Source organism: Peromyscus californicus, unplaced genomic scaffold (assembly GCF_007827085.1).
Source record: "Peromyscus californicus insignis strain IS unplaced genomic scaffold, ASM782708v3 Scaffold_8__1_contigs__length_139910024, whole genome shotgun sequence".
Taxonomy (NCBI): Eukaryota; Metazoa; Chordata; class Mammalia; order Rodentia; family Cricetidae; genus Peromyscus; species Peromyscus californicus.
In genome coordinates this window covers 76,898,306-76,925,035 of record NW_026294606.1, presented here as the reverse complement: position 1 = coordinate 76,925,035, position 26,730 = coordinate 76,898,306, and the positions used below count along the sequence as shown (strand labels likewise).

At 45.5% G+C, this 26,730-nt stretch overlaps 2 protein-coding genes across 4 annotated transcripts in view; one reads left to right on the top strand and one right to left on the bottom strand.

The window, feature by feature from the left end:
- Positions 1-26,730, bottom strand: part of Jcad (junctional cadherin 5 associated) — an 82,871-nt gene that overhangs the window by 35,592 nt on the left and 20,549 nt on the right. For 2 of the 3 annotated variants that reach the window (XM_052727401.1, XM_052727403.1), the window contains exon 1: positions 6,525-6,658. The gene's annotated coding sequence lies outside the window, so the exon portion shown is untranslated. Of the gene's footprint in view, positions 1-6,524; positions 6,659-7,674; positions 8,314-26,730 lie in introns of those variants that run through there. The other variant, XM_052727402.1, reaches the window with a different exon arrangement.
- LOC128103229 (high mobility group protein B1-like) lies at positions 23,247-24,025 on the top strand. Its single transcript, XM_052727406.1, has one exon. The coding sequence runs from the start codon at positions 23,337-23,339 to the stop codon at positions 23,982-23,984; it is 648 nt and encodes a 215-aa protein (XP_052583366.1). The 5' UTR covers positions 23,247-23,336; the 3' UTR covers positions 23,985-24,025.

Sequence of the window (26,730 nt, the reverse complement as noted above, 5' to 3'; positions counted from 1 at the left end):
GGCCTCTGCATCAGCTCCTGCCCCCAGGCCCTGCACTGCCTGAGTCTCTGCCTGACTGCTTTTGATGATGAACTGTGAATGAAGTAAACCCCTTAAGTGTTTCATCACAGCAATAGTAACCCTAACCCACCCAGTCCCCAAAATTTTCTTGTCCTCCCAAATTGCTATGAATGATTTTTTTTTTATATCAAAGTCCAGTTTTTGTCCCTTCCAAAGAACCTGAGTGAAACGACTTAGACCAGTCGTTTTCAACCTATGGGTCACGACCCTATGGGGTCACATATCAGATATTTACATTACAGTTCGGTTCATAATAGTAGAAAAGTTACAGTTATGAAGTAGCAACAGAATAATTTTATGGTTGGGGGACACCCCAGCATGAGGAACTATATTAAAGGGTGACAGCGTTAGGAAGGTTGAGAGCCATTGACTTAGACCAACTTACTGTGTCAGATTTCTGAGTTCTGTATCAGCTGTGTCCTTAATATTCAAATGACTGAATTATCAAATTGGAAACTGCTGTTAACAATGCCCTTGCATTAGGATGGGCTGTGCTTCCCAGCCGCACTGTCAGTGTGCATGTAGTGTGTGTGTGTGTGTGTGTGTGTGTGTGTGTGTGTGTGTGTGTGTGACAGAGAGAGAGAGAGAGAGAGAGAGAGAGAGAGAGAGAGAGAGAGAGAGAGAGAGAGAGGAGTGTGTCTGCATGTTAGTGTGTGAGTTTTGTGTCAGAGTATATATGTGTAAGAGAGAGTCTGTATAAGAGAGTGTGTCTGTGCTTAAGTGTATGAGTTGTGTTTCTGTGCTTGATTTGCGCGTGTTTAGGTTTGTTTGAGAGAGTTGTTTGTGTATGAGTTGTGTGTAAGTTGGGTGTTTTGTCTGTGTGAGTTGTGTTTGAGGTTTTGTGTGTGTGTGTGTGTGTGTGTGTGTGTGTGTGTGTGTGTGTGTGTGTGTGTGAAGATGGAGCCCAGGCACTGCAGGAGAACGACAGAGCTTTGGATCCCTGAAGGAGCACACTGGACAGCCAAGTTGATGTATTTAGGCTCTTCACAGCTCTGGAAATCTGGACCTCCCTCCAACCTGTCTCTCATCTGATGAACAGCACATTATTTCCCAGTCAGCTGACCACAGAAAAGGAAAAACAAAACAAAACAAAACAGGAGTACAGCTTGTGGCCATGACATGGAACAAAGCTAAATAGGTCATATGCAGATAGAAGCTCTGACCTTGGCCTCATTAACACCCATGCAGAGGCCACCCAAGAGAGCAGAGGGGCAAATGGCCACACAGTGAACAGAACATTGCTCCTGCAACCAGCAACTCTTCGTCCCAAACAGCATACTTGCTCTAGCCCTAATTCATCAAGGTACGTGTTTAGCACTGGGTATGAAGGACACTGGGTGTGCTGGCTCTGGGCACCGGAGAACATAAAGACAAAACGCACTCGTTCCTGCCCTCCACGGTGATGATGCTACAACTCCGGTGGTATTATTTCAATTAGGCCAAGTCCCATCCCTTGGAGTTCAGAGCAGTAAGCAGATGCCATTTAATGTTATCAATTTCTTCTCCCTTCCCATTTGTAAAAATGACATTTTTATTTCCATATTTGCAGTCGTAAACCTTCCCAAGGCAGTGAAGGGAACAAGATATCAACTCATTACCCAAAACTGAACTTTTCTTTTAAAAATTTGCTTAGAACATGATCTGAACATTAAGAGGCAAATACCTAACTACAAATCTGAGAGAAATTCACTCAGCTAAAATCGAAGAAATAAAAATTAAGCCAAATTGCTGAAGACATATAAATTAAACCAAACTGTGACCATTCACACCTCCAGATTATCAAAGCTTAAAAAAATTTTTTTATGTGTACGTGTGTATGTGCCTTCGGAGCACCAGAAGGGGGTGTCATGTAGGTGCAAGCCACCTGTTATAGGTACAGGGAACTGGCCTCACCATTGGGTTCTCTGCAAGAGCAAGCCACTCTCTAAACTACTGAGCCATCTCTCAAGCCCCAGACATCTGTAAAAGCATGTTTGTTGCTGATGAGGGTACAGCAATCTGTGTGTTTTGAATGTGTGGGACGGCTGTGGGCAAATGGATAGTTCCTTTTCCAACAGTGATTAGGAGCCCCACTGGATGATACCTGCCTTTAACTCCAGCCAATGGGAGGCTGAGTCAAGAGGTTTGACAAGTCAACCTGGACCACACAGCTAGAGTCTACCTCAGGAAAACAAGGCAAACAAATGATCAGATCAAGTAGCAAGAGCTCTGAAAGTCTATGGACTGATAGTTTTACTTCTTGGGACCCATCCTAATGACATAAGCAGAGGTACCCACATATAAATGTAATGCTATTTATACAGTTTTATTCATAACATGTTGAATTAAATGTTTGATGGGACATTAAGTACATTGAGGGTTGAGTCTCCACAAGCAAACGTATAAAATTGTATTTTCAGGCATTTGAGGCACAGAGAAATGTTACACCTGACATGAGTGCAGAGAATTGAACTTGGGTCCTCTGCAAGAGCAGTCAGTATTCTTAACCACTGAGCCATCTCTCCAACCCAATATTCTATTTTATCATTAACCAGCACTCAAGTCATATGCTCTGAAGATGAAATCCAACACAAGACAACTTGCATTCGAACAGTTCCTCAGACAATGTTCCTCTCTAAAAAATACCCCCAAACTCCTCAGCTGTATCCACTGACATTCCACACTGAAGATGTAATTGGTCCCTTAAACTGTTGGCAGTTCAGTGTAAATATTTCCTCAACTGACAACGTTTAGGTCTAATGTTATGATTAATATATAACAAAGTGCTTTCTTTAAACAAGGAGTAAATAGCCAAGCCAGAAAACAAGCCAGAATGGGATAAGTTGTTAATGGTATGTGCATTTGTAAAGCCTTCTCTGTGGCTTTCTCCCCCAGTGGAAGGACTGTGTGTTTTATCACGAACAACGGGGCTGTCATTTCCCACTCTAGACTTAATTATTAAATAAATAACTGCACAGTTCCAGTTTAAGTCCTGAGACAAGAAGTTCTCAGGAACTTGTTCCCAAGTTGTTCAACATGTGGAGGTCATGAAGAGCATATGCAACCTGTGACATAATCATTTTGGGAAGGCAAGCATCACTGAACTGACTTTTCCTAAGGTAAAAGGAAAAAAAAAATACAGATGGAAAAGTGGTCTACAATAAAAAGCGGTCTTGGCATACTGCTAATGGTGACGAGTAGGACTGTTGTTAAGAGAGTGGGTTTTAAAGGAAAGAAAGGGGAACACAGTGTCAGATACCTTGCGCTCCAGTTTTTAAATAAGTACTGCCTCTTCTAACTCCACACTTCCTTTTTCTCCACTAGAGTCGGGGACACACACACACCCCTCTAAGTTCTGTGTCACATAATTAGTACTTTGGTTACTTTACTCCATTTTTATGAGACTCTAAGTACCTCACTGACATTTCTGAAAGATTACAAATCATTAAGAAAAGACAAAACCAAGTAAGATTTTTTTTGTCTTTTTAATATTCCATTTGGGGGGAAATGTAAAATCTGAAACAGTTTGAAATTTTCTAATTTTATCCAATTATCATCTGCCAGCTGTCCCAGGGCAAGTTTCTAGTATACTTGTCATGTATTAGTCTTTTTTTTAATTTAAAAATACCTTTATGCCGGGCGGTGGTGGCGCACGCCTTTAATCCCAGCACTCGGGAGGCAGAGCCAGGCGGATCTCTGTGAGTTCGAGGCCAGCCTGGGCTACCAAGTGAGTTCCAGGAAAGGCGCAAAGCTACACAGAGAAACCCTGTCTCGAAAAACCAAAAAAAAAAAAAAAAAAAAAAAAAATACCTTTAGAATAAAAAGACATTTTATAAAAATGTGAAGGCTCAAATTATTTCATGTAATTTTTACTTACTAATTATAAAAGCTATGACGTTATTTCAAAAGTAAACACTACAAAATTCAGTGATTGGGCAAAAGAAAGAGAAGGTTCTCAGTGACCTCCCTGTGACAATTGTTGTGACCCCCCTCTGTTGATTCCCCTCTCCCCCAGCAGATGCTCAATTCCATTCTTTTTTTTTTTTTTTTTTTTACTTCTTTGACGTGTCTTTTAGTGCCTGCTCATAACAGTATGACCATGCAGAAGAGGCAGGCTTCATCAGTCATGTTATAAAGGCATCACTAACCACAGCCAAAGACTCGTAAGAAAATAGTCTGACAATAAATCTTTGTGTATCTAAATCACATCCTCTAAAAGTCGTCAGGAAATACAGTTATAGAAAAAGTAATAAATACATTTTAAATAAGATCCTCCAAATGCAAATTAATATAAATGGTGTGTGTGTGGGGGGGGGGTGTCTGTGTTTAAAGGATATAGTAAAGAGCCAGAAGGTAGGTCTCCCTTTCCCTCAGCATTCATCAAGCCAGTCAGGCTCTGGAAGCCAAGGCTCCACTAGGGAGATAACCCTTCCCACCCAAGAGGTAAAAAACTAACATCTGCTAGAACCAAAAGAAACTGCAGCAAGGATTTAGCCCCAGCCTGGGGGAGGTGGGGGTGGGGGTGGGGGTGGGGTTCAGAGATAAAGCCTTGGCTTATCAAGTAAAACCCACAACAGAACAATCGTTTCAGCCCAACACTGTGTTCTGAACTCTCCAGATTAATTACCGTCAAGTCTGGCCAAGCTCATTAACACAGAAGCTGGCCTGAGACCACGCTCCCTGTTTGCTGTTCTTCCACAGGAGCCGACTCTCCCAGCAAGGACAGGGGACCTGCAGGAGCCACTCACTAACTTCGGTGCTGACAGTAAAGACGGGATTTATCTTTAAATTGCATCCCACAAAGCAGATTTCTACTATCTTCGCAGACTTGCTTTTTTTAAAACTGAAAAAAAAAAAAATGACCCATTATCTATTTTCCTTGCCTATCTCCAAAGGCTAGTTAACTTCTTAGAGTGAGGGAACCATGCCCAGCAGGCCTCTGGAAGCCACGACCTCTCTGATGAGTTATCAGATAACTCTGATGAGCCTGTCAAGCCCTCCAGAGCTTGGGGCTGCTCAGGCATGGCCTATGTTCCAAGAGGCTGGAAAAACAAACTTCTCCCTACATACAACAGACTTCTTCCTCTACCCTATCTCCCGAAGTCCCTGGAGTCCTCTGGGCCCTCACCTCCCAGCCTCAGCAGTTTGCAGGAGGAAGGCCCCACAGATTAAAGGCCTCTGTTCAACAAATATTTGCTTGCCCACTGCTGTACGAGTGAAAGTTTGCCCCACCGTGGTCTGCCCAGTGTCACAGGGAGAGGCCTTTAGGAAGTTTGTTCAAGGGATGATAAAGATTAGAGCTACTATCAAGATAAGTCCAAAGACGCTGATTATGGAAAAACCAAAGAAAATGTCCAAACTCCCAATTTCACAGGAAAAAAAAAAATCCAACACAACTCCTATGAAACGAAACCTCTACAAGACTCGGAAAGTCCTGTTCCTGTTATGTTCGATGGTCTTGGTCCACCTGACAAAAGACTGGTTCCTGGAGTTTTACCTACTTGGGCTGTGATTACGCCACTGAGTATAGTCTACTTTTTCTTTCCTATCTTCCATGCAAAGCGTTTCTGGATGCCAGAATCCCACCTCTCACCTCCCTCTCAGGGCTCCTCCCATCTCCCAACGCTCACTCCCAATCCCTAGATATCTTTTCTTTGCGAGCTTGAAAAGACAAAAATCCAAAGAAAGAAAACACGAATCGGTGGAGAGAAACAGATTAAACTGTCCCGGACAGGAAAAGCCTGGGAGTTGTGTGTTCCAGGCAGGGCCAGCCACGCAGACTTGGGCAGAGAGACCACAGCGGAGCATGGAAGAGACCCGGCTGGGGCACAGCCAGGCTGAGCTGGCTGAAGTTCCCCGCTAAGATTATTTTCCTCCCCAAGAGGAACCCGAGGCGCTCAACCTCTTCGGCCAGAGACACAGGGGGTGGGGGAGTGGGGGGAGTGCGGGTGCGTCGGAGGCCGGGGTCCCGGGTCACCGGGTCTGGGGGGTGGCACGAGGAGGCTGTGGCTGATCTGGGCGTGGGGGACGCGGGCGGCTCCGTCCCGTTGAGCCGCTTAGCGGACTGCCAGCCACTCCCCGGCGGGTGGCGGGGCCGGGCGGGGACCCGAGCGGGCGCGGCCACTCCCGACGTCCCACCGCCGGTCCCGCGGGCCAGGGCGTCGTGGGAACCCGGGCTGTCAGTCCTGGGATGGAGGGTCCGCCAGCTCGCTGCACCGGACGAGGAAGAGGCCCACGCGAGACCCGCGCCCACGGGAGCCAAAGCCAGCCCGGCCTTCTCCCCGCGCCGGGCACCTGAACGGGGACCGCAGCAGCTCTTGGGACGTGGGGGGTGGGCTGCCACCCGCGGCGCGGGCGTCCCCTCACGCCGAGGCAGGGACCTAACAATGTCCGGGCTGGAGAAGTTGGGGGCGCGCGCGGGAGGCTGAGGCGGGGCCCGCGGGACGCCGTGGGAGCGAGCCAAACGGAGAGCTGCCAGGACTTACCGAGCGGTTCCCGCATACTGTCCCGCGCCGCAGCCGCTGCCGCTCCGGCCGGTCGGGGACCAGCACGAGCCGCCCCGCCTGCTACTACCCGCCGGAGCATGCTCGGAGCGCGGCCGCTCGCCCCGCCCGCCGCCCCGCATCGCTCCGCCCACCGCCCAGCATCGCTCCGCCCACCACCCGACATCGCTGGGTCCTCGGAGAGAACGGGCTTCTGGAGGGAGAAGGCTGCACGCACCTGGACCCAGGCTGGTGCATGAGCTTCGGAGACCGAGTCAGAGCATGGCCCAGCTGGCACAGGGCTGCCCATCCTTTCCCCCTCTTTTCCTGTCACTTGTGTTTGGATCATGTCAACCCTGGGCAAATGTTCACACACACACACACACACACACACACACACACACACACACACACACACACACACAAATAGACAAGAACACAGATACACTTATATTCAGTCACACACTGATGTACATACACGGACATTCATATGCAGTCACACACAGATACCCATAAAGCACAGACATGAATGTCGTACACACACACACACACACACACACACACACACACACACACACAATGGCAGGAAAGGCAGAAAACAGTGATATGACAGCAGGCTAGTCTTTTAGGGACTAGGGGACATGGAGATCCATGGTCCCATCCTCTCCTGGGAGAGGTGAGGGAGGCAAGGATAGGGATAGTATAGGGAAGGATTTGCCACATGCAGGGTGTGGACATAGGAGGCGCTTGGTGGGAGAAGTCAGACGGCACTGAATGCTTCCTGACACCAGCCTGGCCCCTTCTTTCTTGCAACAGCAGGGCAGAGAGCTCAAACGGCTGTCCAGACATGCCAAAGCTCAGACTTTGGAGGGCAAAAGGAGGGCATAAAATGGTAAACTTCACTGAGGAGTTGGAGAGAGTTCGGGAACACTGGCTAACCCAGAGCCACCAAGGCAGAGGATCGGTTGTGTTGTCAACTTCTTTTTATAAAGCCATCATGCAGGGATGGGTTTTGTCAATGGCGTGTGCCACTGCCAACTCACTGAACTAATAAACTTTTGTGGTGGGACATTGTGTTAGTCGGGGCTCTCTAAAGGAAGCTAATAACCCTCTAAAGGAATCTAAAAAGTCCCATATATATTTGGTTGCTTACGTGCTGTGGTCCAAGCAGTTCAACAATGTCTGTCTCCTGGCGGAAAGGCTTGTTCAGTCCTCAGGACTGGATGTCTCAGCGGTCCCAGTGTCTTAGAGGGCTTCAAATTTCTGGTTCACACTGGAATCCTGAAGAAGTGGGTTCCAACACCAGTAAAGAAATAGATCAAGAACAGGATGGATGAACTGCCAGTGAGAGTGGGGGCAAGCAGACAAAAAACAAAATCTTCCTTCTTCTGAGTCCTCTTATTTGGCCTGCCACCAGAAGGTGTGTCCAGATTTAGAGTGGGTCTTCTGAATTCAAATGATCCAGCCAAGAAAAATCCATCACAGGTGTGCCCAGCTGCTTGAGTTTTAGTTAGAATTCCACATGTAGTCAAGTTGATAACCAAGATTAGCCATTGAAGACACCCATAAGTACCTCTTTTCTAAGCACGCAGTCACATCAACTCTATATTCGTAGACTCCGAGGATCTATGTCCTTGGATGCTTACCCACAGGCAGCCAAACATTCCTGCAAGAGCATTTATCAGCTGTTGAACTGAGACTAAGATGTGTCTTCCCAGAGAACAATGTCATGTTGTTGAGTTTCTGGGTCAACCCCACCAAAGTTTCATAACGGAGCTGCGATGCTGTACAGCTGCAGTAGAAAGCAACATTGATGAGATTCGAAGAAGCTGACCCAAACAAGAAGAAATAATAACATTTTAGCAGAAAAGTGGGCAAGACAGATTAAGAAAAGGAGTGATACTGAAATCCTTTCATTCAAAAGAAGACAACTTCACAATTTCAAGGACTGTTGTGTTTCCTAGACCTTCCTGGACCCCTTTCTAAGTGTTGGACTTCTCCTTTGTTCAGAATTGGTGTATCACGTGCCCCACTCCAGTGCATTCTAGCAATATCTAAGGCCATGTTTCACACAAGGAACAGAAGGCAAACTATTAGGAAAGGAGACAGGAGTAGCTTGGGTGGGGGTGGGAGCTGGGAGAGAGGGTCAGGAACGGAGATGGGGAGATTTTGAAGATCTGAGAATAGGAAAGTAAGGTTTAAATAAACAGATGAGTGTGAGTGGGTGATTATCTGAACAATAGGTGAAGGAAAAGGTAGTGAGGAAAGTCCATTTGGCCAATTCCCACACTGGTCATCAGTGTGCAGACGTGTTGTGAAAACAGACATACATCAATATGTATCTAGAGCCTGTACCCCAACACTCAGGGGGGTGAGGAAGGAGGATGACTAGTTCATGTCAGCCTGACTACATAATAAGACCCTGTCACAATGATAAATAAACACATAAATACATAATAAGTAAAATGTAAACAGTTGGTGAAAACATTTATAAAAATATATATGCATGCAGTCTATTTTATATGCATATTTATATGCATACACATTGTTTATGATTGTGGTTTTATATTAGAGAACATTTCTTCATAAGACAGGTCTTGGCAATTCAGAAAACACCTGTATATATTTATTTTGATCATAGAGGGACAGCATGCCTTCTCCTAACTACCCAGGCTCACAGTCATCACCCACTTTCCAGAAATCTTCAGTTCCTTTTCTCTCATCTATTTGATGTTGAAGGATTAAAATGTGTGTGTGTGGGGGGGGAATACCCACAGGTTATACATTGTAAAATGTAGGATATGGTGGGAAACAACTTTCATCACAATAGTGTTATAAACATGCTGGGACCCAGCCCGGATGCTCAGTGTCCCCACCTTCCTCTGAATCCTGGACAAGAGATTTCACAGACTCAGGAAGGAACTTGGATTATTGAGTCATGGGGCAGATGTGCAATGACCAGAGAAAGAATTCTTAAGAGTCTGCTTAAGGAAATTAAAAAAAAAAAGACAAAAACCTGGTTTCTTCAACTTGATGCCTTTTCAAGGACCTAAAACAACCTGGCCGTGCCCTTCTTCAGGGCTCTTCTCTGATGGCCATAAAGTGTCCTTTGGTTAATCTAGATAGTCTCTGATTTTTTCCCTTTAGTCTGTAAAACACTACCAATTTTCATATTTGCTTAAAAAGATTAATGATCTTGGTGAAAGCTTGATTCCCACTTGTTGACTTATTATGGAAAGGCAAACAATGGTGGTCATGTTCAGAAAAGAAAGGGCATTGTGTCAACAGTGCCATAACACTTGATTAGCTATTGATATGTGTTTAATTCATTATTTTTTACTAAAAACTAGACATCAGTTTTCCTGAAGTGTTCTCTAGTCCAGGATCCACTGAAAGGGCGTGACTAGTAGATTCCTGGTTCTATTAACAAAGGATGTGATCGGAATTCTCATTGTGTGTGTGTGAGAACTAGGTTCAATCTGCAGAGCCAGAAAAAAAAATGTGTTGGAAATAATCTGTGCTGAGAGTATAAAATGATTGGAATTTAACATACACTGGAAATACAGTAGCCATTGGCTTCTCCATATGAGCATACAGAATCCCACAGCACTGTCTTCCACGTTGGCTCAGACTTGACACCGAAACATACTTCACAGACTTGGGGACTAAGGAAAGGTAAACACTTTTCAATTATACTTAAAGAAATTAAATCTGCATGGTTACTGCAAGAGGGAGAAAAGCCATTTTTAATTGTTGGCTATCTGGGTGTCAGATTTTTCCCATATAGGGCTACATATTAATAATGGAAAACAGCTACTCCCCGTCTCCCAGACTCTGTCAACACTCACCACCACAGCAGAGTTGCTGTTCGCTAGTGGTGGGTGGCACATTCCAAGCACCCCTGGCCTGCACTCTGTCATTCCTTGCCAGATTCTTAAGGAAAACTCTTGAGTGCTGATCTCTCCTGAGAATGGTAGTATCTGGCTGGTGTCTCACTAGGACAGAGAGATGCCAGAGTAGTTTTAGTGGACAGAGGGATGACCAGCAGTAGAGGGGCACCTCAGCCTCCCTCCTTCCTTTCTAACATCAGCCAATCAAGAATCAATCAAAATTAGTTCAGTACTTTTTAACCCCATGTGACCTTATTTTTTAAGTGGGAAATATGTGGGAGACTGCAAGATGACTCAGTAGGTGAAGGCTCCTGCTGTCAATCCCGACAACCTGGCTTTGATCCTAGAACTCACACGGTGGAAAGAGTGAGCTGACTCCAGTAAGTCACCCTCTGACCTCAATTTGCACACTGTGGCATGCACATGTGCGCGCACAGACATAAATAGGTAAATAAATGAAAATACAAATTAAAAGGGGAATTACGTGACCAACTGAAGGGGGCTGCTGGTGCAGAGATGAAAAGCCTATTTAGTAATCTTGTGGCCCTGGGTTTCCTCCCCAATACTGCAAACAAACAAACAAACAAACAAGTTGTTCACCAAATATTAATTACAAAAAGAATGCTCCTGGGTTAGGAATGTTGCTTTGTTCACAGAGCACTTGCCCTGGATTCAGTCTCCAGTCCTGTATAAAACTTGGTGTGAGGAGGCTTACTTATAATCCTGTGACATGGAGACTGGAAGATCAGAAGTTCAAGGTTATCCTGAGGCTAGCTTTTGCTGCATACTGAATTTGAGGTCATCCTGGGCTACATGAGGCCCCACGTCAAAAAAATAAAATAAAAGCTTCTGTTAATAAGAGAATATGTGACAGATTTTGTTAAATCTGTGGCATAAAGTAAGATAAAAATGTCATTAAGGTGGGAAGAGGTGGTGGGAATTATTTTTCTTTTACTTAACTTTCTTATCGGCCAGACTCTGCCCTTCCATATTCATGAGAGTAGAATGCTTATGGGGTTGTTTGATTTTGAAGTCATTATTCTCTTTAAGTGTTGGAAAGGAGATAATCTTTTAGAAGAAACTTCCATTCCATTACTTATCTTCCTCTCAATAACTTCTGTGGCATTTTAGGGAAGCTGTGTATTCATCAGCTTTCCACCACGGTGACAAAACTACCTGAGACGATCAACTTACACACAGGAAAATTCTACTTTGCCTCCTGGTTTCAGTTTATCATCCATTGGCTCTGTTGCTTTATAACCCTTGTTAAGGCAGCATATCATGAAGAATAGTGCACCATGAAGCCAACCTATCCACCTCATGGCTACTAGAAGTCAAAAGAGAGAGGAGGGACCAAGCCTAATATCCCCCACAAAGGCCTGCTCTCAATGACTGTGGTGGTTTGAAAGAAAATGGCCCCCATAGGGAGTGGCACTATCAGGAGGTGTGGCTTTGTTGGAGGAAGTGTATCAAGTGGGAGTGGGCTTTGAGATCTCCTTGGCTCAAGCTATGCTCAGTGTGGCATAGAGTTGCTTCTATCTGCCTGCGGATCAAGATATAGAACTTTCAACTTCTTCTCCAGCACCATGTCTGCCTGCAGGCTGCCATGACGACAATGGACTAAACCTCTGAAACTGTAAGCCAGCCCCAATTAAATGTTTTCTTTTATAAGAGTTGCTGTGGTTGTGGTGTCTCTTCACAGCAATAGAAACCCTGACTAAGACAATGTCCCAATGTTTTACTCCCAGGCCTTACCTGCCAAAGGTTTTACTATGTCCCAAAAGCACCATTGGCTTTTGGTCACTTCTTCAACACACGAACCTTTGGGGCATATTTAAGGTCCAAGCAAAACAAGGCACTAGCATTTCAGCATATCTACTTTTGATTTCCCTCTTTTATTTTTTTCCCATTTTTTTGTGTGAATGTGTATGTATGCACGTGTGGCCACACGTGTGGTGGTATGTGTGCACATGTGTGTGTGTGCTTGCATACGGAGACCTGAGTGTGCTGGTTGGTTTTTGTCAACTTGACACAAACTTAGACATATCTGGGGAACGGAACCTCAATTGAGAAAAATGCCTCCACCGGATTGCATATAGCAAGTCTGTAGAGCATTTTCTTGATTAATGATTGATGTGGGAGAGCCTAGCCCACTGCAGGTGGTGCCATCCCTAGGCAGGTGGTCCATGGTGGTTTAAGAAAGCAGGTTGAACAAGCTAGCAGACAGCATTCCTCCATGGTCTCTACTTAGTTTCTGCCTCCAGTTTCCTGCCTTGAGTTCCAGTTCTGACTTCTCTCGGTGATGGTCTATAAAGCATAAGCCAAAATAAGCCCATCCTACCCAAGTTGTTTCTGGTTGTGATGTTTACCACAGCAACAGAAAGTGGACTAGGACACCAAGGTTGAAGTTGGAAGTCATTCTTGATGACTCTTCCATTTTATTTGTTGAAACAGGGGTCCCTCGATCAAACCTCGAACTTACCATATAGCTAGTTTTACTTATCAGCTTGCTCTGGGGAGAGTCCCTGTCTGGGCTATCAGAATTGCAAGGTGAGCTGCCATGGCCACTGGGCACTTCTGTGGGTTTCTGGGGAGCCACACTCTAGTCCTCAGGCTTTCCTTGCAAGCATTTTAACCTAGCCCTATATTTTCTTTTTCTCTCTCCCTCATATATATATTTTAACTTTATTTTATGTTCATCGGTGTGAAGGTGTGAGATCCTGTAGCAGGAATCTTAAAGAGTCTTATTAATAAAATAAACTCAGGGCCTGGTTATTGGGGTGAATGCTAGAAGATCAGAGAAGCAGAACAAGCCACAGCCACCTCACCTTGCCAGTTCCTCAGCTGATCCTGTTTCCTCAGACTGGATGCCTCTGAGTCCTCATCCAGAATGGGTCTCAGCTGAACTTCTGCTTAAAAGCCTAAAAGCTTAACCAGCCAAAAGCTTCTAGTTTCTGGTCTTCACGCCTTATATATCTTTCTGTTTTTGCCATCACTCCCTGGGATTAAAGCCTCACTTCTTGGGATTAAAGGCATGTGTCACCATGCCTGGATGTTTCCAATGTGACCTTGAACTCAGAGATCCAGAGGGATTTCTACCTCTGGAATGCTAGGATTAAAGGTGTGAGTGCCACCGTTTTCTAGCCTTTGTATCTAGTGGCTGTTCTGTCTCTGACCCCAGATAAGTTTATTAGGGGGCACAATATTTTGGGGAACACAATACCACCACAAGATCCCCTAGAACTGGAATTACAGACAACTGTGAGCTGCCATGTGGGTGCTGGGAATTGAACTCAAGTCCTCTGGAAGAGCAGTCAGTGCTCTTAACCACTGGGCCATCTCTCCAGCCCGGATTTTCTTAATTGTCATAAATACCTGACTTAGCTGTTAGAATCTGGCTTCCTTGGAGAAAGGAAAGTTCTTTAAATCCTCCGTGCTTGTGTTCAGGTCTGTATCTATTTGGCATCCAGTAGTCACAGACCAAACCCACAGCACCAAGTTGCTTACTCCTGCCTGTGATCGATCAGAACCTAAACGCCAAGCCATATCTTGTTCTGACCTGCACACCATGCCTGACTAAGGATTCCCCTGTAGTAAATCAAGCTAGGTCAGGTGCCAGACATCTCAAGGTAACTAAGTCCCAAATCTCTCTGAAATGATGCCTGCTAACCAACCATCAGCCATTCCCCTGCCTGGCCAGGCCTTTTAGGAGGAAACCCCAATCAAGGTTGATGATGAGGCTGTCCCCTAGAACTTTCTACCTTCTGACTGACCCAGAGTTTCCCCATGACCCTGAATGACTCACTGTGCCTATCACTTGAATCCTTTCTTTCTGTGACATTAACATCTTGGTATCAACATCAGTCACCTTCATAAAATAAGACGTGGGACCAGAAGTATAAGAGCATATACCTGCTGTGTGAGGCCCTGGATTCAATCTCCAGTATAAAACCAGAACAGAACAACAAAAATACGCAGGTAGATAAACAACAACAACAACAAAAGTTCTTAACCAACCAGGTTACCGCAGCAAAAGCCCCAAATAACCAGCCCTTTCAGAGAATGTTTAGATTTTGAGTTCTTTGTCAAATCACTTTAAATCTTTGGTGGCGGTGACAGGGGCCAGTGAGGAGCTGGAGAGATGACTCAGTGGTTAAGCACACGTACTGTTCTTTCAGAGGACCCAAGATCAATGCCCAGCACCGGCATCCAACAGCTCACAATCACCTGTAACTCCAGCTCCCAGGGCATTTGCACCCCTGGACTCTATGGACACCTGCACTCACATGCACGTACCCACACATAGACATATACATATAATTTAAAATAAAAATGAATTGAAAATAAATTTAAAAAAAAATTGGCGGGGCTGTGTTCTGCTTTCAGCCAGCTAACTGTCCTCTCCTTAGTTTCCTGTGAGCCTGGGTGCTCTGTATATCGAGCAGGCTGTGTGTTCCCTTTAAGAGAGCGACGACAACTCACATTCTCTAAAAGAAAATACTGCATGAATGAGAGACGATTAGCGGTTTGTAGAAAGGTAGTCGATACATCTGGAATGTGACTGAGCAAGGGTGACAATTCCAATGAGAAGGAACTCTCACCGGTGAGTAAAAAGTGACAGTCTTTTCTAGCTGCGACAGTGTCTCTGAGCTCCTGCTAGGTGTGGCCATGTTTCCTGTGCTATGCTCCCCTTCCTCCTCCTGACCCCTGGCTGCATTCTTCCCAATCAGCAGCTGATAAGCTCCTACTGAATGCCTCCCTTCTGCTCTGCCTCCATCTGTACATAGATACCTGTAGCAACTTCCTAAAGGGATGCTTTGAAAGCAATTCCCAGGTCGGCCAGAGCTGCCAGCACTTCTTACTTTCCTCTCGACTAATGTGTGTGTTCATGCTTTGGTCTGTGTAGTTTTAGAGCCTTCCTTCTAGTTTTTGATGCCTGGAATGTGAATTCGAACTTTTGCTGAAACCACCAAACGCCTAGAGGTTACCTACCATAACTAACTAGTCACAGATGTAATGTTGAATCCACTGCCACCTCTCTTCCCCTCGCTAGGCACCAGACTGTGAAGCCATCATAGGATGTGACCTTGGAACACAGCACACCCAAATAGATACCTTTTTCTGTGGGTATCCCTGCTTTACAGTCAGTGAGCTCATCTAAATTTGAGGTTATTGTGAATTTCATATTTTAGAGATTTATTTATTATTTTTTAAAAATATGTATATGTGTGTTGGAGGTACAAGTGTCCTTGGGTTAGAAGAGGGTGTCAGATGCCCTGGAGCTGGAGTTACATGCAGTTGTGAGCCCTATGTGGATGCTGGGAACAAAATTAGATCCTCTACAAAAGCAGTATGTGCTCTTAACTGCTGAGTGACATCCAGCCTTTGGGTTTTATATTTTAAAGGCTTACTTAAAGTGTAGAGAATTTCCTAGTTACTAATTCTTGCTGCTGCCATACAGCCCTGGGTTCCCTTTTCATCAACCATAATAACAGAAATAGAAAAATACAGACTTATTTTCCTTTCCTAAAAAACTTTAAAATGACATTTATTTATTTTAGCGTGGGTACAGATGCATGTGCCATGGCACATACGGTAGGTCAGAAGACAGCTGTGGCAGTCAGTTCGTTCCTCCCACCATATGAGTCCCAGGGATCAAACTCAAGTTTTCAAGGCTGGGCAGCAAGCACCTTTACCTGCTGAGCCATTTTGCTGACCCAAGACAGGTACATCTTGCATGTAACTTTAGACTCAAATATTAGCACAATAAAAGGAATCCCACAAATACCAACTTTACTGCTTTATAAAAACAAAATCTTCTCTTTTTCATGAAGGCAGATGATCTTCCATTGGTACTAAAAGTGCTTACCCTATCCAGTGTTTAAAATAAATACCGGGAAACATCTTTAACTTTGCAGCTAATGACCACGGCTACTCAATAAGGTTTATGTATTAAACTTCCCACTTTGCTGTAAGGCGCTCCATCTTGTGTTCCTGCGGCCACAGACACCTTTATAGAAAGATTTGATACAAGCACATGAGCCCTGTAAGCATTCTCCCTAGCATAGGACCTCCCTCACAGTCCCTCCTGAGCATCCTAAAGACAAGAGACCATGACATCCGGTCCTGTGTAAGCTAAGCCACTGAGACTGGAAAGGTCTTGGGAAGGGCTCATGAGGACATCGCCCCTAACTGAGGAACCATTGGCAGATGATGGCTTCCGGGAAAGAAGTCATTTTTCTTGAGTGGTGCAGCTACTGGAAGTTGTCTGTGAAGTAGTAGATAACCTACATCCATGCTCATGCCAGTAGCCTTAGTTAAGCTCAGTAGATTACTTGGGGTGGGGGCAAGAAAGTAGAGTGACGTATTAGGGGGAAGAAGGGGTTTGGAGGGAGTGGGGGGTAGATAAGAGGTGTCAATGGAGGTGAATATGATCGCTTTATATAAATATATGAAAATGTCAACAAATAAATAACTTTTAAAAGAAAAAAAGAGAGACACTAGAAATGCCATAGTCAAACTCTACTAAATCATGCATCAGTAAATGTAGGGGCTATTTGGAAAAATAATAGTGGTGACGAGCTAGGTACCTAAAGGCTCACAAATCTATGTTTTAAAACCAATTCTAGGATTCTGATGTACACATGAGCCACAGCTTGTGACCAATCCCACTAGCAGCTTGCCATCGGCAGTTGCTCTTTACTCCTTCACCCCTGAGCCCTGGCTGGCCCACCTGAGGAGCTGAGTGGTCCAGCAAAATGCTCTGCATTTTCCCTGTGGTCAGGCACCTCTGGCGACGTCCCCTGGAGGAGACGCATGAAGCGCACAGGCTCTGGTCACACAATTTGCTTTGGATTGCAATGCTGACATCTATTGTTTGTCTTTAGATCTTTGAGCCTCAGTTTCCCTATGTAACAACAAACCACAGACATTCCACAGAGGCACTCAGTACAGAGCTAATATGCCCTACATGTGGCCATCTTTATGTAGCACCTTCCCAGAGGTTCAGGACAAAGAACTAGAGCAGTTGAAGCACCTGGCACGTGCCAGCACAGTGCCGGAGGAAGTAAACTGCCAATCTCGAGAGACTAAATGACGCTTCTAAGCGCCATTCTCTCATCTATGGGGAATCATGGGGGGAAAAAAACTTCACAGTCTTTTTTCCCTCTTCATCTAGTTCTTTAAGGAATTGAACCCAAGACTTCATCCATGCCTAGTAACGTTCTACCCCAAAGCTACATCCCCAAACCTTCTTCTTGTATCTTTTATTTTGAGACAGAATCTCACTAACTTGTCTAGATTGGCCTAAAACTCACACTTCAGCTCAAGCTGCCTTTGAACTCAGTCTCCCTTCCTTGGCCTTTTGAGTAGCTAGGATCACAGGCCTGAGCCACCAGGTCTGACTACAGAAACCATTTCTCTATGCATTTGCTTTTTGTAGAAAAAAAAATGTTGCAGAGGTAATATGATTAATAAAGTTTAGTGAAGACCATTTCACTTGGCCTTGGCAAGCAAGACTGTAGCTACCCCCGCATCTCCCTCCCTCTGTCCCTCAGTCCCTCCCTCCATCCATCCATCCCTCCCTCCATCCCTCCTCCCACCACCTGTGTTGTGAGACTAGACTTGAACTGCTAGTAGCTGGCCTCTGCCTCCCTGACGCTTAGATTACAAACATACCTCCCTTTCTTTGCTGATAGAATACAGTGCATGCATTTTTTTCAGGGCAAAACACAACATTATGACTCCTTTAAGCCCCTGAAGGAGCATAGAAGGTAGTGCCCACATCCTGAATGACACAATATTTAGAACCTCCTTCACTCTGCCACCTAGCCCAGACAACACAGTTCCCAAAATAACACTTTAACGGAAGGACCCCCATTTAATGTCAGATGTGGAATCTCAAGGCTTAATCTGAGTGTAAGCCTGTGTGTGTGTGTGTGTGTGTGTGTGTGTGTGTGTGTGTGTGTGTGTGCGCACATATATATGCTATAGTGTATGGAAAGTATAAAATTAGCTTGCAGTATTCAGATGAGGAATATTGAAGAATGCTATGACCATGGCTGAGGATGTAGCTCCGTGGCAGAGTGCTTGCTTGGCATGTTCCATGGCTTTAGTCCATGGCATGGTGGAAAGGGTGCGCTGTGAACAAGGCCGTGTAGTCCTAAAAGAAGCCTCTTCTTGGAGGCAGACAAGGCTATCATAAATGTGTTTTCTTTTGAATGTCTGCACACAGCACACTGGTGGTGGGGACATGCTTCTCTACTTCTTGACCTTCCTAGTTGGGTGGGAGAGTTCCCAACAGGTCATGTTAAAAGCAATGTGGCCGTGTTCTAAATGCATCGAATGCTCCCTCCATTCCAAGTTCAAGTATTCACCGTGTATCTTGATGAAAAGTATCTGGCCTGAAGGTTCAGAAGAGCCAACCCAGCTATGTATGCCTGGCTCCCATTGGTTCTCAGGCTGTGCGCGTGTGAGTTGAACATTGGAGGTTCTAGAAGGCAGGGTGCCGATGTGCGCATGCCTGCACCCTCCCCAACATAGAAGGACAATGATTTCGAGGGAAAGGCAATGCGATTAGTGGCTGAGCTCACCTCCAGCTGCCAAGGAAGGAGAAGCCAGGCAGGCGTTATTAGAGATCTTTGACTTTAGCCTCGGCAGCCTTGCAGGTGACTTTTCTCCTGGAGGAAGCAATACTGCCTTTTCATTCCCCACGCCAGACTGACTTTTACAGGGCTCATTGTTATATTACATTCTGTTTGAACAAACTGGAAGTCTCTGTAGACTGCTGGGAACCATCATCTTCTTTATGAGGAAAAGACTTTGGAATGCAGAATGGGAAGGGTGGGGGTGTCCTGACCTCTGAAGTAAGTGTCCCTTGGCCATGTAGAGTAGATACCATGGTTGCCAGGAAGAAACCTTTCTGTGTGAACTCCTAATAGGCTCGATTACCAGGTACCTCCTACTATTAGATTTCCATCCGTAGTTGTAGTCTGAGCCCACCCTGGGAGCTACATTCATTCTGGACAAAAGTACCCCATATGAAGTAAAGCCAGCATCTCTTGGGAAACACCAAATACCAAATACAAGTGGGTACCATCCTGTGCAGATCATGCTGTCAGATTAGAGAGCAGCTCAGAGAAGAACCCGGCATGAACAGGAAGAGGAAAATGCGTTGGAAATGAGAGTGTTTGGTTTTGTTTGGTGAGGGTCTGTGAGGGAGAAAGAAGTCCCTCAGGAGAGACAAACAGGGTGCACAGGTGTGGCCACACTGTGTGCCTGCTGTTCCTCCAGCTGCGGCTGCAGCATTCTCATTAGAGTATAACACTTCCCTCCAAATGCTGTCACTTGTTTTTAATATCCTAGACGAGCATGACAAACGGAGTTAGCCTGATGCTTCCTGCGGCATGTATGTTTTCACTTCTAATTCACAACTACGGCTCAACAGGGTTTTTGGAACATTCCGGTGCATGCTAGAATTTGGATCTCAAAGGCCGGGCCCATGCATTGGAGAGTGGGGAGGTAGATGCTCGAGGAGGTGGGGCCTCCCTGAAGGGTACAGAGGGGGGCCCTGCCCTGTCTCTGTCCTCTCTTTTTAGCCCCAGCTTATCACGTGAGTGTGCTCTTCCGCCACTCTTCTCCACTAAGATGTGCCATCTCACCACAGACCCAAAAGCAACAGGAAAAAAGAGTGGTGGACCAGAGCCTATCAAACCATGAGCCCGGTGTGGTGGTACACTCCTTTAATCCAAGTACGCGGAGATAGAGGAATATCTGTGAGTTTGAGCCAGCCTGGTCTATAGAGTGAGTTCCAGGACAGCCAGGGCTACCTAGTGAGACTCTGAGCCAAAGCAAACCAATGAAGGTAACTAAAACTATGAACCTAAACAACCCTTTCTGCAAGTGAATTGTCTCAGACGTGTCATTGTGATAACAGAAAGCTGACTAACAGGACGCTCACACTGAAATCAGTCCTTTCCCACTGGAGTGAGAGCAGCAGTGGTTGACTCCATCCCTTTGTTTACAGCATCCAGGCAAAGCCTGCTGCTTGCAGAAGCCCAGTTTCCTCTTGTGACCCTCCAAAGCCGTGGGTCACCACACCCCGCCATGTTCAGGAAGGGCTTCCCTTTTCAGTGCAGAAGGCACCCCTGTTGGGTTACCCTATCCCAGTTCCACCATGACACTGGGAAGGGCTATCTGTGTGCAGCGGGGACAAGGGCCCGTGTGCAGTCCTGGGTAGCCTGCCACTGCTAATCATTAGAGTCTAAATTAAACCGGTGAGATGGGATTGACTGACAGCCTGTTACCCTCCACTTCAGAGGAATCAGAGCCGGCTTGTGAGCACAGCCATCATGCCTGTCAAGGGCAGAGGAAAACAAAGGGGCTGCAGAGGCAGACGGGGATCAGCGGTGAAGGCTGACTGCTCAGGCATATTTTATTCATTTGAAAAGGTTTCTCCCTGGGGAGGAGGAGGCCGGGACCCAGCACAACTCACTTGTCCGGGACAGGCAGAAAAATGGGCTCATGCTGCGATGGACTTACAGACTGTGGAGTCGTTTGACCAGCAGTGTACATTAAAGTGCTTCAGCAAAACCCCCTTTCTGGAAGAAAATATCTGGTCCTCTCTGTGGTCAGGTCCTGACACATTCATAGATGTCCTAGCCAGGTAAGGACAGACTCACAGACCCCTCCCTGGGCAGAAGATTCCAGATGGAACTGAGACACCTCAATCCTTGGCAGACCTGGGCAAAGGAAATTTAGCTTCCACACTTTCAGTTTTTTCTGTTTTAACCATTTTAAGTGTATACTTCACCAGCACTCAGTACACTCACAGTGCTGTGCTCAGTGCATTCATGGTGCTGTACTCAGTACACTCACAGTGCTGTACTCAGTACACTCACAGTGCTGTGCTCAGTGCATTCATGGTGCTGTACTCAGTACACTCACAGTGCTGTACTCAGTACACTCACAGTGCTGTACTCAGTGCACTCATGGTGCTGTACTCAGTGCATTCATGGTGCTGTACAGCCCTCACCTCTACCCATTTCCAGAAAATTCTCATCATTGCAAACAGAAACTCTCTGTTCATTAGTCAATAGCTCCATGGTCTTACCCCCGCTCCCATTCAGAACCTGGTAATCTCTATTGTTTCTCATCTGTAAAATTATCTATTCTCTATTTCTCATACAAGTGGAATCATGTACCTCCCATGAGGTCTTATTTGGCATACTGTCTTTAAGGTTCATCTGTGTCACAGCTTGGGTCAATAATTCATTCCTTTTTAGGGCTAGATAACATGTCATCTTATTCATCCACACATTGGTTGGTAGACACAAGTCTCTCTCCCCATTTTGCTGGGTATTGAGACTGACGCTACCATATGCATTGTATTTGATGTGTATTATATAAGCCCCGTGTTTGCTATGAGCAAGTGTCTGTTTAAAGGCACCACCTGCAATTCCTTCGGGTATACACCGGCAGTGGAACTGCTAGATCATATGGTAATTCTATGTTTAACTTTCTGAGAAGCTGCCAAACTGTTTTCTGAAGCAGCTGCACCCCTTTACAGTCCCATCAGCCCTGGAGGGTTCCAATCGCCCCACATTCCTTTAAACATCCAACGGGATAGATGTGAAGGAGAACTGGGTGAGGTTTAATTTTTCCTTTTCATGCCTTTTTTCTAATTGAATCACTAAGGATAAGGCTACATTTCCCTCAACTCCTGGCAGCTCCCCTGGCACAAGGTGTGGGTGAAGCCCATTTCCTGACAAGCCTCAGGGCTGCACTACAGCAATGTCAGCTTATAACTGTCATACCCAATACCACAAGAGATGGATTGGATTGAAGCAAGGCAGACACCTAATCAAGAGGGCACCTTGCCCCCCTTACAGGACAGGACAAAGAAAGGGTGCTTTCCTTTTTAAATATAGCAGCATCAGAAAGCTGTCTTAGTGCAAGCAGGCAATTCTCCCATCAAGCCTGTGGAGATAGTGGAGGCAGACAGTCTCATGACTGTCTGAACGGAGGGACAAAAGCACCCACCCAGGCCATGAGCCCTTTGAGAAAGAAGCTGATTGCTCTGAGCTGACAGCAAGATCAGTAAATTACACCTAGGGTGACTGGGAAGAGATGGCTCTGGAGGCATCAATCACATGAGCCCTTCCTCTAATGATTGGCCCATGGCAACAGGCTTCCTTTATGTTTTGACATAAAAAAAGGCCACAGACCAGACTGCATTTCTCTTTAGAACGAGCTGTAACGGAGCTGCTGCTGGCATCTCTCCTTGATGATGCTTAGAGGAGGGTACCTCTGATTCTGGCACTGATACTGGCAGCCTTCAGGAGGGAAAGGTCACAGTCCATGTTCTTAAGGACTTCCGTAAAAGATGATCAGATGCATCATTACTGTGTATGTGTGCTCCTGAAACTGGGAGATTTGTTTGATGCCATAGAGATAGAGGGAAGAAGATCAATAAAGGCAAAGGTTCCACAAAGCTGGCTTGAAGCTTCTTGCTCAAATTCAGACCAACAACATTGAAACTGTCTTTTATCTGTCGTGCTGGCCCAGGTTCCAGATCTATCTTATCAATGGGTCAGGAAGAATGATATTTAGAGACCACAAAGGTAGAATCCAACCTTGAGTCACAGAGGGGAAGATATCACCTTCAAAAGCCCACCGCTAGGACTGAGTGTGGTGGCACACACCTTTAATCCTAGCCCTTGGGAAGCAGAGGCAGGTGCATCTCTGGGACTTTAATGCCAGTCTGGTCTACAAAGCTTTCCAGACCAACCAGGATTACATAGTAAGTCCCTGACTATAAATAAATAAATAGGCAGTACCCTGAGCTCCATAGAGACAGCGCCGGGGCAAGCGCGAGCCGGACGGGCACTGGGCGACTCTGTGCCTCGCGGAGGAAAATCAACTAAACATGGGCAAAGGAGATCCTAAGAAGCCGAGAGGCAAAATGTCCTCATACGCATTCTTTGTGCAAACTTGCCGGGAGGAACACAAGAAGAAGCACCCGGATGCTTCTGTCAACTTCTCAGAGTTCTCGAAGAAGTGCTCAGAAAGGTGGAAGACCATGTCTGCTAAAGATAAGGGGAAATTTGAAGACATGGCAAAGGCTGACAAGGCTCGTTATGAGAGAGAAATGAAAACCTACATCCCCCCCAAAGGGGAGACCAAAAAGAAGTTCAAGGACCCCAATGCACCCAAGAGGCCTCCTTCGGCCTTCTTCTTGTTCTCTTCTGAGTATCGCCCCAAAATCAAAGGAGAGCACCCCGGCTTGTCCATCGGGGACGTGGCGAAGAAGCTGGGGGAGATGTGGAACAACACCGTTGCGGACGACAAGCAGCCCTACGAGAAGAAGGCTGCCAAGCTGAAGGAGAAGTACGAGAAGGATATCGCTGCCCACAGAGCTAAAGGAAAACCCGATACGGCGAAGAAGGGGGTCGTCAAGGCTGAAAAGAGCAAGAAAAAGAAGGAAGAGGAAGATGAGGAGGAGGATGAAGAGGATGAGGAAGAGGAGGAAGAAGAGGAAGACGAAGATGAAGAAGAAGATGATGATGATGAATAAGTTGGTTCTAGCGCAGTTTTTTTTTCTTGTCTATAAAGCATTTAACCCCCCTGTACACAACTCACTCCTTTTAAAGAAAAAAATTGAAATGTAAAAATAAATAAATAAATAAATAAATAAATAAATAAATAAATAAATAGATAAATAGATAAATATTTAAAAAGCTTATACTAGTGACCCACTTCCACCAGCCAGGTTCTACCTCCTAAATGCTCCACAGCCCTGAAAATAACATCACAAAGTGAAGACTGAGCATGAAAATATCAGCCCAAGTGGCATAGTGCACAGCCAAACCATCATGGTTTCTAATGAATAACATTTACAAGAGATAAAATATGGATGGTCTACTTAATTACTATCATTTCTGTCTTCACAGAACTTCCCTGAGAACTTCTTCCGGGTTACTACTCACCAATACAAATAGCACTTCAAAATCTGATAGACAGTAGCTTCGCAGATGAGAATTCCGAAGGCGCAGAAATTTTCTTTTTCTCCCACTCAGTAACCATTAGACCAAACCATTGGGCAGTGTCAGGATTCATTCTGTCTTGCCTTGATCTAAGAATCAGCTGCTCCATTCCAAGAACTCCTCAAGGAGCCACTTTACACGTTTGTTTTCTGCCAAGAGTTTTATGAAGATGTTCTTTCCCATTCTTGCTCTCTCTTTGGGGTTATTTGAAAAGCTAAATAACCAATGAGTGGGGATGATGTCAGAGTTGAGCTTAGTTGTTTTTGTTACCTAGTCTCATAAGCTGTAGAAACTTTTTTAAACGTTAGGAAGTGGGACAGACATGCAATCCAGTGGTCTGGCTTTCATAAGTCCGTGGAAATATAAGCGTATTAAAGCCATCAATCATAGACATGCTACCCAGTCTCAACTCTAGAAGAATTCTTCTGCCCAGCTGCCCTCTATTCTTTCATGTTATGTGTCATGTGACCCAAGGACACCACTTCTGAGGCTTCCAGCTTTGAGTCAAATTCAGCCCCCATCCTCCTGCTGTTTCCTCCCCTCAAAGCCAGAAAAGACTAAATCCAGTGTCTCTATCCTTCCAGCCATCTCTTCCTACACATCCCGGCAATTCTGGTAATACTTCCCCATCTGGAGGTTGCTTTTCACTCTTCCTGACTTCATCATATAGTTCTTGCAAAGCTGAGTCTGTATGATAGAAATCTTGTTCTGAACAACCTGCTGCTCCACAAATGAACAGAGACTTTGTCCCTCCAGGTTCCCAGATCCCAAGCACCCTAAAGTTTCTAACCCAAAGTCCCATAGATGACCAGCTCCTCCCTTCTTGGAGGACATCCCCATCTCTCACCACTCTGGAGTCATCTCCCAACCAGCTTCCCTCGAGGTCATTACCCCCACAGACCGCTCCTCTCAACATCACTCTCCTGGGTTCCCTCCAATTGCCCAGCATGAGGCCCCAGCATGCTCTCCTCCAGCTGCCCAGCCATGGCAGCACTGGCATCTCTTTGCCCTTGGTGCCTGCTGCTCGGCTGCCTTCCCAAGTGCTGTTTGCATATGACACAAGGAGTCTTCCAAGACTTGCTCTTAGCTCAGGAGAAGAAATCAAGTTCTCCATTCCAGCAGAGCGGCCCTGTGTTAGACACGCACCAACCAAATCCCCTGGAGAATGATGGGTCACCAGCTGACCAGCTATTCCTTACTGCTGCCTGCCCTGGCTTCCTCTGGTGAAGGTAGATACACTCTGAGGTCAAGCATAATTAAAGGGCATCTGCGTCACTTGGGAGTGATAAAACATTATTGACATCTCATGGGCTCATACCACTACTAGGTGAGCTGGAGAACAAAGAACAAAGAAACTGAACAAAAGACATCTAGTTTTTGGTATTTTCTATATCAGTAAGCGGGTGGTCGCGGGGCAGGGTGTCTGCAAATGAAAAAACTGATTTAAGTTATCTTGGTTGATGTCACATGGAAGATTTCATTGGATCACAGAGCTGGAGAAGGAGTTAAAGAGACAAGCCAGGTAAACAAAGGCACAGAACTAGATTGGGGGCCAAAGTTCAAATACCCTGAGACCTTCGCCTGAAGACTTGGTATACGCCTGGAGTGTGGTGGCAGCTGCAGTGAGTGGGCACACCTTTCGAAGCTATGATCATGCAACCAACCCCAGCATTGCCTGCAACTCTGCTGCAGGAAGGCAAGCTTTTGTTTACTGGGGCAGCAAATGTATGTCTAGCCAGAGGGTCAGTGGGCATCGGAGTTCCTTCACTTGCTGAAATTTTAAACCTAGCTACAGTGTTTAAACATCATCTCTTTGTGTTTAACTGTAATTGTGCTTTTACTTTTTTTTTTCTTGGAAGTGAGTAATTATGAGTACATATTTATATATCTCACACACAATAAAAAATGATAGAAACCTTAAAAAGTGCCCTGGGAACAGATGGTAGTTTTAGAACAAAACAGATCCATTAGCTGTCAAATCCAGTTTTCCGTAGGATGGAAAATGGAGCGGCGCTAAGAAAAGCTCCCACTTATTCTAATACCCCAGGATATAGGTTCTTTTGTAAAAAAAAAAAAAAAAAAAAAAAAAAAAAAGGCATGGGAGGCCTATGAGAGCTCACAATTAACGAATGTCACAAACTGCAAATAAAATAAAATGTTCACCTGATCGAATGATGTGAAACTTAGCTCAAACAATGTATTTAAAAGTGGTGTACTTGACTTGGGACCACATGGCACCAATTTCCAGATAAGTATAGCTTTCCTGTCTCCATTCAC

What these genes read in the sequence shown, in the direction of transcription:
- LOC128103229 (XM_052727406.1), top strand. Translation starts at nt 23,337, where the DNA reads ATGGGCAAAGGAGATCCTAAGAAGCCGAGAGGCAAAATGTCCTCATAC.